Below are 16,540 nucleotides of genomic sequence, written 5' to 3'. Positions count from 1 at the left end.
CACACACTTTTCATTACCCCAGCCCCTCAATTGCACATAGATTCTATTCAGAAATGATTTGATTTCTCTCTCCCCTCCCCCACTCCACCCCCCAAATTCATATGCAGATGGAGCTTTTGGGTTCTTTCTGTTCTTTGACTTCTTGCACTTTTTGGAAATCTGGGTTGCGACTGACAGCAAGTCAGGAAGGCCAGCTTCTGAGCATGTATGCATGTTTAATGTGTTCAGTTCTGGGCACCACAGTTTAAGAAGGATATTGACAAGCTGGAATATTTGCAGAGGAGGGTGACCAGGTGATAAAGGCTCTGGAAACAAAGCCTTATGAGGAACAATTAAGGGAGTTGGGTTTGTTTAGCCGGGACAGGAGGAGACTGAGAGATGACATGATAGTCATCTTCACATATCTCAAGGGCTGTCAGGTGGAAGATGGAGCAAGCTTGTTTTCTGCTGCTCCAGAGTGGATGACCCACATCTATGGATTCAAATTACAAGAAAGAAAGAAAGAAAGAACTGTTCGACATTGGAACAGACTAGTTCAAAAGGTGGTGAGCTCTGTTTTTGAACAGAGGTTGGGTGGCCACCTGCCAGGGATTCTTTAGCTATGACTCCTAAATTGCAGGGGGTTGGACTAGATGACTCTTGGTATCCCTTCCAACTCTTGTGATTCTATGAATACCGAAAGGAATTAATGTGCATCTCATGCATGTTTGAATCTCTGACATCCTCTCTGAAAACTGCAGCCTGCATTGATCCCTCTTCCATTATCTAGGGTGGGATAATTTATGAGGGTCATACTTTTCAGTGGGGTATGCTTTGCTTCATCCACGTCACACAACGGAGCTAAGAGCAGAGTGAAATGGTAGTGCAGATTTCCACTGCACCTGCCTTGACTGATGCATCTTGCATCTGTGTCCAGCATGTGCTTTGCAACAACATTCATCAGAGGCATAAATCTCCCTTGTCACTGCTACTGTCTCTCCCAGAGCTGCTGTTGCAGAGTCAGCTTTCCATGGATGCTGGAGCTGTCACTTTGTACAAAAATCTATTTGCCAAGAGTTTCAGTGTCCACAGTGCACTGTTGCCATTCTTCTCACGGGCATAGCCAGGATTTTTTTGTTGCGGGGCAGGGCTTTTGTTGGGGAAGGGGGGCAGAATCTCAGTTTGCTATGTATTTTTATTTATTTTTGTTGATTCGGGGGGACAGCTGCCCCTCCCTGCCCGTCCTTGGCTATGCCCATGATTCTGAATGTACATGGGGTTGCCTTACTCTGAAGGTGCACATTTCATACGTTCTGCTGTTTTGTTTAAAGAATAATAGAACCTGCAGCAAGAAGACAGCATCTAATCAGTCTGTGGTGCTGGTGGAAGAGGGCTAAACCTTCCCTGCCCTCACCACACACACACACACCATTTTCCTGAAATCACCTCACCTCCCAAGCAGCAATAGCCCCATGGGACAAAACATCCAGTTATTCTGCTGTCATGTTTTGCTTGGTCCTAGATGTTGAACTGCCTAACTTGGTAGTGCCATAGCCTTCCTGCCAATCATTCTCCAGGGTCTCACAAAGAGATTCCGCTTTCTATCTGGGATCCTTTTCAAGGGAGATGTCAGAGACTGACCCCTTGATTTATACTTGTGATGAATGTTCTGGATCCCTCAGAAAGTGTTAGAGACCCTCATCCATTAGAGGGGGTGAATGGCCGTCTGTCAGAGCTGTGATTCCTGCATTGCAGGGGGTGGGACTGAATGATCCTTAGGGGACTTTCCAACTCTACAGTTCTGTGGATGCTTCCCATATTCATCCATAGCAAAACTTTGCAAATGAACTGGTTTGCAAGTGGTGGTTTCGTTTAGCTGAGATAACCATTCTGGGTTCTCTTGGAGGGAAGAAGAGGGTGTATTTTTGTTGTTGCCGTTTTTTCTGTCTTGAGCTCATAAGGAAGGTTTTCCCACCGCCTTGCTTTCCCTTTCTGTATAAACTGTCAGCACTGTGTCTTGTCTGGCTTACCGGATTGCAGATCAACAGGGTTATATTCAGTGTGGCACCTTTCATATCAGTTGCTGCTGCAAAGTGCCTGAAGCAAAGAATCTGAAGGGAAAGCAGGAGTGGTGGGAGAGAAGAATTGTCACATACATTCGGTGTGGGAAAGAAAATTCAGGGTACTGTAGACTTTGGGTAAACTGATGGCATGAGTAGCAGATCAGGCACACCAAGTATATGAGAGTCATAATGACTGAAACTAAATGCTGCTTGCATTGAAACAATTTGTGTGGGGGGAACTTTGGCTATCTGATTGCTATAGCACTGGAGGAACTGTTATGTGCTATCGAATTCTGAACCTTGAAGAAATGGCTACTGTTTTCTAGAACTAGTTATGAAACACAAGCTATCCTCCTCTTCTTCTTCTTCTTCTTCTTCTTCTTCTTCTTCTTCTTCTTCTGCAATCACTTGTAGCCGAGTAAGATTGTCTTCCATAAACATTTACCAATGAGTCCGTAAGTGACTGTGGAGGCCAATTCTGGATCCACACGTCCTTCCACAGTGGGGACATTGGTTTCCGGGCAGGAGCTGATCACGGAGTGGATTTGCCAAGCATGCCTACCTTCTAGCACATTTCTCCCTTGCGTCCTGAGTTTGAGTGTCTTCAAAGCCCATGACACCTTTGGTAAAGGCTGTTCTCCAACTGGAGCGCTCGCAGGCCAGTGTTTCCCAGTTGTCGGTGCTTATACTACATTTTTTTAGATTTGCCTTGAGACAGTCTTTAAACCTCTTTTGTTGACAACCAGCACTATGCTTTCCATTTTTAAGTTCGGAATAGAGTAGTTGCTTTGGAAGACGATAATCAGACATTGATATGCCTTAAATTCTTACCCGGAGGGTGACGATCAACTTTGCTTGGGCAGAAAAGAGACTTGAGATGTCCAAGGCTTGCAGTTCAGTGGCAGATATGGAGTCTAGTGATGGGTGGATGTTTTGCTCTTATAGGGGTTGGTATACCCACAGCTTTTTTCAACTGGAACTTGCTGGAACTCAGGGAGGTGTTCATGGTGAGTTCTGGCACCTCTTTTTTCTAGAAAAATACCTAAATAAAGCATTTGAAAAGAGGCCAGTGACTTTGGGTGGTGGAGGATGACAGAGGCTATGCTTGATTTAGGCTGCTTATAGCATTATATCTTAGCAAATTTAAACAATAACAACAAATGTTGGGAAAAATACACAGTAAGGCCATTCATTCACTCACTCACTCATTGTGAATAAATAGTGATACGAATTCCTTCTCCCCACCAGCACTACTCAATATCTCTAAGCCTTCTGGATCTCATTCAGGACACTGCCTGTTAATATGCTTTAGGAAGCCCACAAGCAGGGCATAAAGGCAATAGCCCTTCTGTACTTTCTCTCTCTTTTCTATTCCTCCCATACCAAACCTGCAAGTCCCCAGTTCAGTGGCATTCTGCTTCCAGGTGGATATAAAGAGAGTAGAGCTGGAAGAACATATAGCAATTAAAAAAGGGCAAGACACTGACTCATGGTACAATGAAATCCAATTAAAAAACCAAAAACAAACCTGCCACAGTTGCTGTAATATAGCAACAAAAACCAAAATGTGCATATATTCTTTAAAAAACTTCCAGATAGCAATGTCCACGAAACTACCAGCAGAAGCTGCTTCTCCTCCTCCTCCTCCTCCTCCTCCTCCTCCTTCTTCTTCTTCTTCTTCTTCTTCTTCTTCTTCTTCAGAAAAGCATATATAATATAAATGTACCCCGATATGCTAAAGGCATATTGACATATCGACTCAAAGAGAAATGAGTCCAAGATGGATGGAAGTTTCTAAAAGGAGAAATAGTGAAGGCCCAAATGTAGACCATTCCAAAAAGAAACAAACGTGGGAGGCATCTAAGGAAACTACTGTGGCTGTATAAGGAGCTCAGAGATGAGCTAAGAAGGGCATGTACAAGAAATGGAAGAAAGAGGAAATCACAAAAGAGGCATACACACGGGTAGCCAACAGTTGCAGCGATAGGGTCAGGTGGACTAAAGCTCAGTATGAGCTCAGGCTTACAAGAGAGCATAAAAATAAATAAATGTTTCTTTGGCTATGCCCAAAGTAAGAGGAAGAACAAGCAAGTGGTAGGTACTCTGTATGGGAAAAAGAGAGAAATGCTATTGGGTGATAGAGAAAAGGTGGAACTACTCAACACCTACTTTGCCTGTGTCTTCACCCAAAAGGGAAGCACTGCCAAACCTGGTGATAACAGAATAATGGATATACGGATGGAGCTGCAGCCCAAGATAGGAAAAGAGCTAGTAAGGGAACATCTAGCTATGTTAAATGAATTCAAATCTTCAGGGCCTGATGAGCTGCATCCAAGGATACTAAAGGAGCTTGCAGGTGTAATTTCAGAGCCTTGTCTATGAGCTTTGAGAATTACTGGAGAACAGATGAGGTCCCTACAGACTGGAGGTGGGCAAATGTTGTCCCCATATTAAAAAAAGGCAGGGAGAGAAGACCCAGGTAACTACTGACCAGTTAGCTTGACATTGGAAAGGTCCTAGAACAGATAATTGAACAATAGGGCTGCGAACATTTAGAAATGGATACAGTGATTACAGTGGTACCTCGGGTTAAGTACTTAATTCATTCCGGAGGTCTGTTCTTAACCTGAAACTGTTCTTAACCTGAAGCACCACTTTAGCTAATGAGGCCTCCCGCTGCCGCCGTGCCGCCGGAGCACAATTTCTGTTCTCATCCTGAAGCAAAGTTCTTAACCTGAAGCACTATTTCAGGGTTAGCGGAGTCTGTAACCTAAAGTGCATGTAACCTGAAGTGTATGTAACCCGGGGTACCACTGTACGAAGACCTAGCATGGGTTTCTCAAAAATAAGTCCTGCCAGACTAATCTCCTTTTTTATGGAGTTACATGGTGGATCAGAGAAATGCTGTGAAATAGTGTATCTTGATATCAGTAAGGCTTTTGACAAAGTCTCCCGCAATATTCTCATGAGGAAGCTGGTGAAATGTGGGCAGAATGTGGTTAGGTGGATTTGTAGCTGGCTGGCGGACTGAACCCTAAGAGTACTCATTGATGGTTCATCGTCATCCTGGAAAGAAGTGACAAGTGGGGTGCCACAGGGTTCTGTCCTGGGCCTGTTGTTGTTCAATGTCTTTATGAAGAAATTGAGGGGATGCTCATCAAATTTGCAGATGACACCAAACTGGGAGGGATGGCTAATGTTGAGGAAGACAGAATCAGAATTCAAAATGACCTTAACAGATTGGAGAGCCGGGTCCAAGCTAACAAAATGAATTTCAATAGAGGAAAATATAAGGTTCTGCACTTAGGCAGGAAGAACCAGATGCACAAATACAAGATGGGGGACACCTGGCTTACTAGTAGTACATGTGAAAAGAATCTAGGGGTCTTGGTGGATCACATGCTCAACATGAGTCAATAGTGCGATGCAGCAGCAAAAAAAGCTAATGCTATTCTTGGCTGCATCAACAGGAGACTATGTTGGATATTAGTGAGTATATTTTCCAACTCACAAGGTGTCCAGCATGTTCCTCTGTGTGCGTCACTCTGCACAGTGTTGCAAGGCCTTTTGGAGACAATCACCGATGTAATAAACTCACTTCACACCCATGGTTCAGGCAGTAAAGTTTATTGCTGGTTTGCAGCTTAATGGTTCTGTACATCATTAGCCCATAAATTAGTCACTAGCATGCTGCTGGGACAGTCCGCTTCTGAAGATGGTTCTCTCCCTCCCAGCAGAGAGAGCAGAGAAAGAAAAGAACAAGCTCAATTCTTTCTCCCAGTTTCTCATCCAGGCATAAGAACTCTGCGCATGAACATTACCTCATGCTTCTGACCTTGAAGCTACCTGCTTCTAGATAGTTTACATGACATGGTGCAGATAAGGAATGACTACTGGTTTCAGTTTCATATATATCAACAGTCTAGTGTCCAGATCAAGGGAAGTCATCGTCCCACTCTATTCTGCCCTGGTCAGACCACATCAAGCGTGCTGCCTTGAGTGCCTGGGGCATGCATGCATGTGTGTGTGTGGTGTTGGCAGGCCCACAGCATGCTGATGTCACTTGCACACATCGAGCGAGCATACCAATGTGACATGTGCACACCCCACAGTGTGCACATGCCACCAAGTGGAATCGGGAGGGGGGGTCAGCCCCTTCATTTGAAATTTGCGGGTGCCTAGAGATCCAGGGCTGTGCATGGTTGCTACCTGTGAAGCACACCTGGAATACTGTGTCCAGTTCTGGCCACCACAATTTAGGAAGGATGTTGACAAACTGGAATGTATGTAGAGGAGGGCAGCTAAGATCAAGGGTTCAGAAGCCAATCCTTATAATTGAAGGCGCTAGATTATTTAGCCTGGAAAAGAGGAGACTGAGAGGAGATATGATAGCCATCTTCAACTATCTGAAGGGCTGTCACATGGAAGATGCCACAAGGTTGTTTTCTCCTGCTCTGGAGGGTAGGACTCCAGCCAATGGCTTCAAGTTACAAGAAAGTAGATTCTGACTAAACACCAGAAAGAACTTTCTGACAGTAAGAGCTGTTTGGCAGTAGAACAGACTCCTACTAGAGGTGGTGGACTTTCCTTTCTTGGGTGTTTTTAAGCAGAGGTTGGATGCCCGTCTGTCATGGATGCTTTAGCTGAGATTCCTCATTGCAGGGGGTTGGACTAGATGACGCTTGGGTCCCTTCCAGCTCTAAAATTCTATGATTCTGTGATATGTGCTTAAATATGCATTGGAGAGCTCCTTGATGGTGGTTATGTCACGTGTGAACATAATAGGAAAAACATAGGAAGGAAGTCATGGTTCATCCAGACTTCCTTTGGGGCTGTTTCCAGGCACAGGTCCACACTTGAACATGCCGTGTCATGTCCATGTGCTTCCCACCCTCCCTCTGAGCACTTTCCCCACAAAACCCACTCTCTACCGCTGAATCGGAGCAAATGCAAATCCGCAGAAAACCTGAACTGATGTTTGTTCTGACTCAGAAATAAAGAGTGGCTTTTCATAGAGGAACTGCCAGGGCAAGAAAATAAAAAGCTCTCAGACACAGTGCTTTAAAGCACAGACCTTTGCCTAGAAAGCATTGGGCAAAAGGTACGTGTTGTAGCTTGTGCAGAGTTTCATATTGGCTTCTGTATGTGTATTTTAAAGAAAGAATAAAAGGGGGGAACAATACAGCAGACCCTGAGGGATCTAATTAACAGCTCCTGTTTCTTGGAGGGGAAATCCAGGTTTGAAGCTGAATGGCGGTGTCACATCTCAAAGAGGCAGCGTCTGTCTGCTTTCCAGAGTACATCTGCAGAGTGTTCTGGGACGAGGTTGGCGGCAGCCATCCTCCCAGACAGCAGCCTTGCTGAACGTTCCTTTGCTGAGTGTAAGTGGCTCCTAAAAGCCAAGGCACCAGGCTGACTGCCTCGCGGCACTCCCTGGGCAGCCCTGTTAGTTACTTGCACCTTGTGGTGGAGAGCCAATGGTAAGGGGAACTCATTATTGCATCTGCAAAACCAAAACAGTGCGCTCGAGCAACTTGAAAGCACAATGTTTTCAGTCTATCTCCACCACCACCAACAGACAAAGAAGGTCTGGACCTGACAGAATGCCAATAGGCAAAGACTGGAGCATGTAAAATAAACGTAGCAAAAGCAGGAATGGTTTTGCTACTAAGCTTGCCACCTTCTGGTTTTAGGAAATTCAAAGCATTTTACGGTGAAGCTTAAACTGGAGAGGGGTGCCTCTCATTATGAGAGAATCAGCATTCATTGTTTAAAATGCTGCTGTTGTCCGGGTGCAATCGTAGAGGTGAGGGCAATGTACTTGTAATCTGTCCTTTACTGCAAGTTGAGACAGTATTAGCTGTTCTAAAGAGCTGTTTTAAAACAAAGAACATAGCAAATGGCTCATTCTACAACAAATCACAGGGAGGCAGTTGATTACCTGAAGAGTTGTATCACTGAGGTTTCCCTCTCTCCTTGCACACACACATAAACAGACAATTTCTCTCTCTTTTACACAAATGCACCCTTCGCTTAATGTCTCCTACCACCTAACACTGTGCTCAGATTCTCTGCCCAGAAGGCGCCCAGATCATTATTTTTGAGTTTTCTGATTTCTTTCTGCAGGGAGAATAATTTCATCAAGGACTTTCCCCAGTTGGCTGATGCGTTGATGGTGATCCCGTTACCAGTCGAGGAGCAATGTCGTGGTGTGCTCTCTGAGCCACTTCCAAACCTCCAGCTGCTCACAGGTAGGAGACTTGGACATAGTTGCAACTCACCCCAGAGTTCTAGGTGGAGGGTAGTTCTTATTAATGCCCAGTTGGGAAGGAAACAGTTTAAGCTGCTTGATGGAGTGGTCACTGCCACGTGAAAAGTGCAGGAGAGGCAGAGCTAAAGGCAGCTGGTCTTTCAGCAAAGCCAAATGCTTGGCGTTCCTTCTTTCCCTAGGCTGCAGCCTGATGGAATAGCTGCTATAGTCTGACAGCTGTACGAGAGCCAAGAGAAACTGGTCTATTGGCAGAGCCCTGCTTCTTCCCCTCTCCCTTTGCCCTTCCCACAGATGCCACAATTTTTGTGGCTGGAAATTACGTTTTTCTGGATAATTTCCAATTCTTATGCCATGTTAAGTGGTGTTTCTTCTAAAACACACACCCTGTTGGTGCCAACAAGAAGGGCTCTGTCTTCATCTTGCCTGCAGCCTGTTCATTGAAGAACCCCAGCAGTGACTATTGTTATGAGGCTGTGATCTCTGTTACTGCACTCTTCATAATCCCAAAGTTTGTGACAATGAAATAATCCTGTGGGAGCGTAAGTAGACAGCTCTCTTCTCTGGCCACCTCCTGCCTCTTGTGCTCTGACTCCAAATTATTTCTTCACAGGTGATATCCGGTATGACGAAGCCATGGGCTACCCCATGGTGCAGCACTGGAGGGTCCGAAGCAACCTGTATAAAGTAAAGCTAAGCACCATTGCCCTCTCAGCAGGTGAGAACAGCCACATTACAGTGACGATTGCAAGCTGGGAGGCGGCTGTGGTTCTTTGCCAGAGACTTCTGCTGCAACTTGCAATGGTTGCAATGGTAACTTCTCAGTGGCAGTGTTTGAAACTCCCATTGAGAACAATGGGAGGAGCATTTTGCGACAAGGTATTTCATTAGTGCGAGAAGTTTCTGAGCTTTGGGTGCAGAACTGTGCCTAAGATTTCAGGTTAAAACTGCAGAGTGGAGGAAAGGAGGACCTTTTTCCACCTCCCCACTTCCAGCTGCTCTCTGAAGACTGGAGAAGACACCCTCTTAATAATATTAGGGGGGTGGGCAGGGGAAGGACTAGACCATGTGAAAAATGAACATAATATTTTGGCTGCAGTTCATTCATTTTCACCTTTGTATTCTTCTTGTAAAATCGTGCACCTAGACATTCCATTGCTGCACCCATAGTGTAGGTTTAAGGTGCCATTTAGCTCCTAGCTTTCATTTAGCTCCAGCTTCTGACATTGCTCAGTGGTGATACATGTGTCACACACATCCATCAACTAGCTTCCTAAAAGACTAGCAAAACACATGCCTGGCTATTGATCAGGGATGGGCATTTCAGCAGTTTCTGTACACATCTGCAAGGGAAGCAGCATTAGGGATACAGAACAGTGTATTGTCAGCTTAGAGCAGATTCACTGAAAATAATTGACAAGGCTAACTTAGGTCTGTTAGTTTCAGTGGGTCTGCTTAGGTGGCTATAACCTGTAGGAAGCTGCCTTATACTGAGTCAGACCATTTGTCAGTATTGTCTTCACTGACTGGCAATGGTTCTCCAGGATTCCAGGGTCTTCCCTGGGGATTGAACCTGGGATGTTTTTCATGCAACTCAAGAGCTTTGCCTCTGAGCTAAAACCATGTCTTTAACAATGATTTAAGAGCCTAGTCCTCATGGTTCCATTTAGCTCAGTATTGTCAACCCTGACTGGTAGTGGTTCTCCAGGGCTTCAGGAGGGCTCATTGCCAGCCCCACCTGGAGATGCCAAAGATTTAGCCTGGGATCTTTTGCATGCAGAGCTGATGCTCTACATGCTCTACATACCCCTTCCCTAATAAAGGATCATAAGAAGCGGCCATATTCTGGTTCAGGCTGTTTATCCATCTAGCCCAGTAATGTCTAGTCTGGCTGATCTCAGGCACAGATGGCTCTGCCTACTAAGATTCTTTCACATCACCATTTACTTGGTCCTTGTAACTGGAAATGGCAGTGATTGTCCTTGTGGTCTTCTTCCCGTGGCCTTCTGCAGGCAAGGCCTATTTTCAGTAGCAGACAGTGAGATGGGGCAGTAAAGATGCTGCTATGTAGGGGGAGGGGCAAGGTGGTGTCAAAATTGGTGCTATGCAAACACACCAACACTATAATAGTCCATGGAGGAGAGGGCTATCTGTGGCTAAGCTCTACCTCCAAAGGTGAAAGCAATAATGCTTCTGAATCCTAGTCGCTGGAAACTACAGGAGGGGAGAGTTGCTGTTGCACTCAAACCTGCTTTTTGGTTTCCATGGGCATCTGGTTGGCCACTGTGAGAGCAAAATGCTGGACTAGATGGGCTATTGGCCTGATCCAACAGGCTCTTCTAATGTATTGGCTCCACTGTGTGTTTGCCCAGCACTGATCTCTCCACTTGCTCTTCCCACTCTCCATACTGTCAGAAAGTCAGGCAAGTGCTGCTGTTCCACCCTTCTTTTGACTGCTGTGTGTGCTCTACCACTGAGCTACAATGGCTCCCTCCAGGGCTAGGGTTATGCCATGCCTCTATCTATAGCATTCTGCATAGGTTGGCAGCCAAAGCAACAGAAACACTAGGAATGTTGCTTATCACAAACAAGAATGTGCTCATTTTTTTTGTATTTACCACCCAATATCTGTGTAAGGCCATTAATTTCATGTTCCCATTTTTCAGATGTGATGCCTGAGGCCGAGAGTGACTTGGCTGAATTAATCAGCATGTCTATAACATAGCCGAACTCAGGTTTTCTGAGTTCTCTTATTTTTAAGGACAACACTGTCTGATTCTACTTATAAAGTACAGTCATCAGACACTCTTTGCCTAGCTGTGGCATCAGTCTTATGGTGATGGTTCTTTAGCCCTCTGCACACTCCCACCAGAAAACATGCACTATTCTGTGTTTTACACAGTGCATATTTACATTGTGCAACTTGCACACATGGGAGAGAGTAATGGCCACCAACCTGGATGGCTTTGAAAGAGGATTAGATAAATTCATGGAGGTTGAACTGTTAACCATGAAGGCTACGCTCTGCCTCCACAGCTGGAGGCAGTATACTTCTGGATCCCAGTTGTTGAAAACCACAGGGTGGGGACTGTGGTCAGATCCTGCATGTGGGTTTCCCACGGGCATCTGGTCAGCCACTGTGAGAACAGGACGCTGGACTGATTCAGCAGGCTCTTTTGCCTTATGGTGTTGTCCTCTATTGTCCTTATGGTGTTATCCCATTCTCTGGAATTGGTTTTGGGCCTCATTTATCTAAAAGGCAGCCCCCCAGAGAACCGGGTGGCAAATACTCACTGATCTTGCTGTGTTGGTTGCTGAAATGGCTGCATTGAAGGTCACAGTCTTGCAAAACAGGTCCAATGGTGTAGGCTTGAAGGTGGCCATGTGCAGAGGGGTAAAGAAGAGCAAGCTTCACCTGAGGAGTCCTTACGGAAACAGCAGTGCACCCAGTTCTTGAATCTGTTTGCCAAGCACCAAAACTGGAATTTGTAGGAGAAACAAATAGAGAAGGAGGGCACATTGAGCAATTCGATTGGTCAATAGTGTATGTGAATGGTATTCCAGGTTTCCTTCTGTTGCATCGTTTCTTAACTTAAAAAAATATAAAATAAAATCTGTGACATCCCTCCTCCTCCTCCCTCTTGGCTCTTACAGGATTTTTTAATGTCCTGAAGATCCTGAACAAGGACAGCAGCCGTGAAGAACTGCTCTACTTCATTCAGCAGTATGGCTCCCACTACATAGCAGAGGCCCTCTATGGATCCGAGTTCAGCTGCACCATCCACTTTCCCAGCAAGAAAGTGCAGCAGCAGCTCTGGTTCCAGTATCAGAAAGGTAAGATGCTCCTGGAGGCTAGCAGAAGTTTTCTCGCTTACTCCCACTTTGCTTTGCATATCACGAGTTCTGCATATTTCCTTCTGTTGCATGGCTGGGGAGCGGGCTCCTTTCCAGTGCAGGAGCCTGGGGCCACCACTTTTTTTCTTCTCCCAGATGCACACCTCTCCCCCACCCCCACCAAGTCCATCTGCGCTCCTTGATTTCCGCCTGCAAGGCTTTTGCTTGCTGTCCTGTTTCTGAGCCCAACGCGCTGCGATCCTTGTCATCTGCTTGCCAGCCCTCTGAAAATTGCTGAGGGTGATTTGAGTAGGTTTCTATAAATGTGACATAATTGAGCTGTCTGGGAATGGTTCCGTTTTATCGCTTGCGACAATGACGGTCTTTAAGGAAGTATATTAATTCAGCAGCAGACTCATTGTGCAGTGCCATAAATAACCAGACACATCATTAAACAGGGCAATAAACTTTGGGACTTTGAAGTGATACAATTAGGTTATATTTCTAAAAGTTCAGCGATTTGCAATAGCCAGCTTGTTTGCCGCCTCCAGAAAACTACATGGCCACCTGGTTTTTGCAGCTTGCCTGCCACTTACCATTTTCAGAAAGTTGAGCCACACTGCTAATCCCAGTCCCCTGCTGGTTAAATTGTATAGCTTGTTGTGAAAACAAATCTCCAGAAATAATTGATCAGGGTCCATCAGCATAAAACCCCATTGTACATGAGATAAAGATCCTTCTCAACACTCTGTTTGTTGGTGACACAGGATGGAACTGCAGTGCACTAGAATTGGGGGGGGGGTTGCTCCCTAGGGACATTTGCCTCACTCCTTATCTGCTGGTTTATAAGGCTATTAGCTATGATAGCTATCTACTGTCTGCAGTCTGGGATTGGGCTGTGCATTGCATTCAGGAGAAGAAATGGAACACTGCGAGCATAATATACTTTTAAAGTACATTTGAAGCATATCATCCCCCACTCCCAAGAATTCCGGGCACTGTAGTTTGTTACAGATTGATGGGAAATGCAACTCTGTCGGTGATAAACAGCAGTGCACATAGTTCTTGGGTGGGTGGGTGGGGAGTGTTTCAAATGTGCTTTAAAGTTATTGTGCATAGGCAGGTTATTGTGCATAGGCAACCTGATGCAAGACAGTGCAGGTGAATGAAATCCACAAACTGGATGCAAAACAGTGTGACCCTCCCAACCATTTCCTGGACAGTCTTTTCCCCTCCTGTGTTTCCCTATGTGTTGTGTTTTGTATAAAATGCATTCAGAACTCATCTAACCCATTTGCTTCAGTCTTAAACAATGATAAATGACAACTTCCTGGTGCTGCCTGACTAGAGAGTGGGAAAAAGTGAGTGTGTGCTCCTCCTTCCATGTCATTGATCTTACCCACTGTGTGATTTCTGGGGAGACTTAAAAATTGTTGATTATAATGATGGTATGAATGAGTAAACTAGACTGAATCCTGTAGGTTAGCAGTGCAGGTTTGTGTAGTAAATCCGGTGTAAAGTTCAGCTTGGTTGAGGGATTTGCGCTTCAGTGAATCCCACTCAGCAGCTTTCTTTAAAAAAATATGTAATGTCCTTTCCCACAAAGAGAAACCTTTACTTTTCTGCATCTTGCTTCTTTACTGATGACAATACAGCAGCGGTTGCCAGTGTGGCGCCCATGGGCACTTCTGTGCCCACAGAGGTGTTCCTTGGTGCCCACAGGGCTCTCCATTCCCAGTGACCTTAAGTTTGGAAGAAGAATCCAATAGGATAGTATTTGTGAGTGGTGCCCACAGTCAGTTCTCCAGTTTGCCAATGTGCAAAAAAAGGTTGTCACCCCCTGACCAACAGAAAGATTTATTGTAAAGTATACAAATAAGCATCTTTGCATTTTGCGTCAGGGCAGGTTGTTGTGGCATTTTTGCTTTCAATAACCTGGCTTTCAAATAATGTAGAGTTCCTTCTTGGGAAGTAGCGTAACAACTGTAGCTGAGAGGGTTTGTGAGTGTTGAAACCAGGTTATTGTTTCTTTGCTTATCATTTTTAAATGTCTTATTCTTCCACAAAAGAGCCAACCATTGTTATCTTCTCTCCACCCACCTCACCCCCAACCTCACAACAATCCTGTAAGGCTGAGTGTCACCTAGCAAAGCTTCATGGCCGAGTGAGGATTTTAACCCAGGAGTCACTGCTCTAACTCCTATACCACACTGGTCCTCAGTTATATACTAGTTGATTGAAACCACAAGACCAAGACAACAAAACACCAATGAGTGATCATGTTTCTGGTATCTGCCGTTCTGTCATCTAATTCCTCTTGCATTGCTTCACCAGTGTGAGGGCAGAAGGAGAGAAACTACCTTGACCTTTTTTTTAAGGAGAAAGAATTTGGGGAAATTGCAACATTTCACTGGGGACAGCCATTACACTAGCTACCGTCTGCCTCAACCATACCATCCTAAACAAAAGCAGCTGTCCTGGTCTGATTCATATTGCCTACTCTGAGTAGCTCTCTCCATGTTCTTCCCATGTTTGGAGATACTGGGGATTGAACCTGTTGCTGAGCCTATATACCTTAAGCAACACACCAAAGGAAAAGGACAAAGAGTTTCAAGATGGAAGATTAGTGGAATGGCTGTTGTCATCACAGAGACACATCTCCACCGCTCTAAAACAGGCATGGGGAACATCTAGCCTTCAAGAAGTCCTCCAGTTACCATCATCCTTGACCACTAGCCATGCACAGAGGGGCGGCAGGGAGTTAAGAGTCCAGCACCTGAAGGGTTACAGCAGGCTTCCTCAACCTCAGCCCTCCAGATGTTTTTGGCCTACAACTCCCATGATCCCTAGCTAGCAGGATCAGTGGTCAGGGATGATGGGAACTGTAGTCTCAAAACATCTGGAGGGCCGAGGTTGAGGAAGCCTGGGTTACAGGTTCTCCAACACTGTTTTAAATTCATCACACAAGATCTACCAATATTGTAAAATGCTGTAAAACAACACACTTGGCGACAAAGATGTCACAGCTGAGCCGTGGGTCACCCCATTAGTTCACCATTTAAGCACAAAATCATGTTTATATAGGTGTGCTGAGTATATCCTCAGAAATTGACCCTTGACTACGGGATTAATTTCCCTGAGATTCAATGCCCAAGCTTGAGAGCTACCACTAAAGGTGTGTGTCCCTGATCTAGGTGAAGATACACAGAGTCCTTCATTGGAAGATTCAGAGAAGAGCCATAACTCAATGGTTGAGCATCTGCTATGTCATTGTACACAGTACTGAGCTTTATGGACCAGTGGTCTGAGTCAGTACAAGACAGATTCCTATACACCCAAAACACATAGAGAACATATGAATTCTTTGCTTCTTAATGCTTTAGAGGAGATGGTGGGGGTCTTCTTAAATAGCCCTACCTTTACCTAAATTTTCTGCTGCAGCTGCTGCAAAAAAGAGAGCGCGATTGTGTTCAGGCTGCTTCTCTTTGTGTTTAAGAAATAATAGGCGCCAATACAATAAAGGAAAAGAAACGCCTAATATCTGAGTAGCAGGGAGTCAAACTTGATGAAGTTACCCTGTGTACGCCCACAGGAATTTCTGTTTGCTGCTGTTGCAATTACTGCATCTCCTAATAGCACAAGAGAGAATGCTTCTGTTTCTTCCCTACCTACCAAGCATAATTTGTTTTTAAGACCTTGTGAAACAGACCTGCCATTAAAGGGGAGGGAGGAGGCGAGAGAGGAGATGAAGTGTTTTTAATAACACCAGCTTTTTCTCTTCTTATTATTTTTGCATTGAACATTTAATTCAATTTCCTCTCTATTACTCAGCCTTCTAAAAACACAATGCACCCTCAAGCACACAGCCAGAAACAAAAGGCACAGCAAAACACATTTGTGCAAGTGACAAAACAGTTACCCAGCTGTTTATTAATCCACATATTGTGTATACCAATAGCGAATGTGGGTGAATGAGTGCCTATCAGTGTTGGAAGCGAAACAGGGGCCACCCCACACCAAACTCAAAATGGTTTCTACAACACTTAGGTGTGCCTCCCTGCATACACAGACGTGTAGACATGTTTAAGTTAAGAGAAAGGTAATGGGATGAGATGTGTGGAACCAAATGTAGCCCCAAGGGAGCTGACCGTGCTCAGCTGTCCAGAAGGGAAACAACACTTCATCTCAGTTGAAAGAGGAAAATGGACCCAAGGAGCAGAGGCATTCCTGTTAGGGGCTGAGGATATGACTCAACGTTTGTTTGAAATTAATGGATCTGTGGTAGGCCCTGTTTGTATTATACATTCAGACCATTATCATAGTACTTTAAGAGCTCATCACTTCCCCCAAGGAATCGGAAGCTTGTTAAACTGCAGCTCGCTATTCCCCTCACAGA

At 45.0% G+C, this 16,540-nt stretch overlaps 1 protein-coding gene across 5 annotated transcripts in view; it reads left to right on the top strand.

Moving 5' to 3' along the window:
* Positions 1-16,540, top strand: part of ASTN2 (astrotactin 2) — a 656,937-nt gene that overhangs the window by 468,963 nt on the left and 171,434 nt on the right. For 4 of the 5 annotated variants that reach the window (XM_083597178.1, XM_083597179.1, XM_083597180.1 and 1 more), the window contains 3 exons: positions 8,169-8,293; positions 8,924-9,028; positions 11,965-12,144. In XM_083597178.1, the coding sequence (XP_083453304.1) occupies positions 8,169-8,293; positions 8,924-9,028; positions 11,965-12,144 (410 nt within the window). Of the gene's footprint in view, positions 1-7,595; positions 7,849-8,168; positions 8,294-8,923; positions 9,029-11,964; positions 12,145-16,540 lie in introns of those variants that run through there. The other variant, XM_083597181.1, reaches the window with a different exon arrangement.

This window comes from Podarcis filfolensis (assembly GCF_964270895.1).
Source record: "Podarcis filfolensis genome assembly, chromosome: Z".
Taxonomy (NCBI): domain Eukaryota; kingdom Metazoa; phylum Chordata; class Lepidosauria; order Squamata; family Lacertidae; genus Podarcis; species Podarcis filfolensis.
This window is presented reverse-complemented; position numbering and strand designations above follow the sequence as displayed.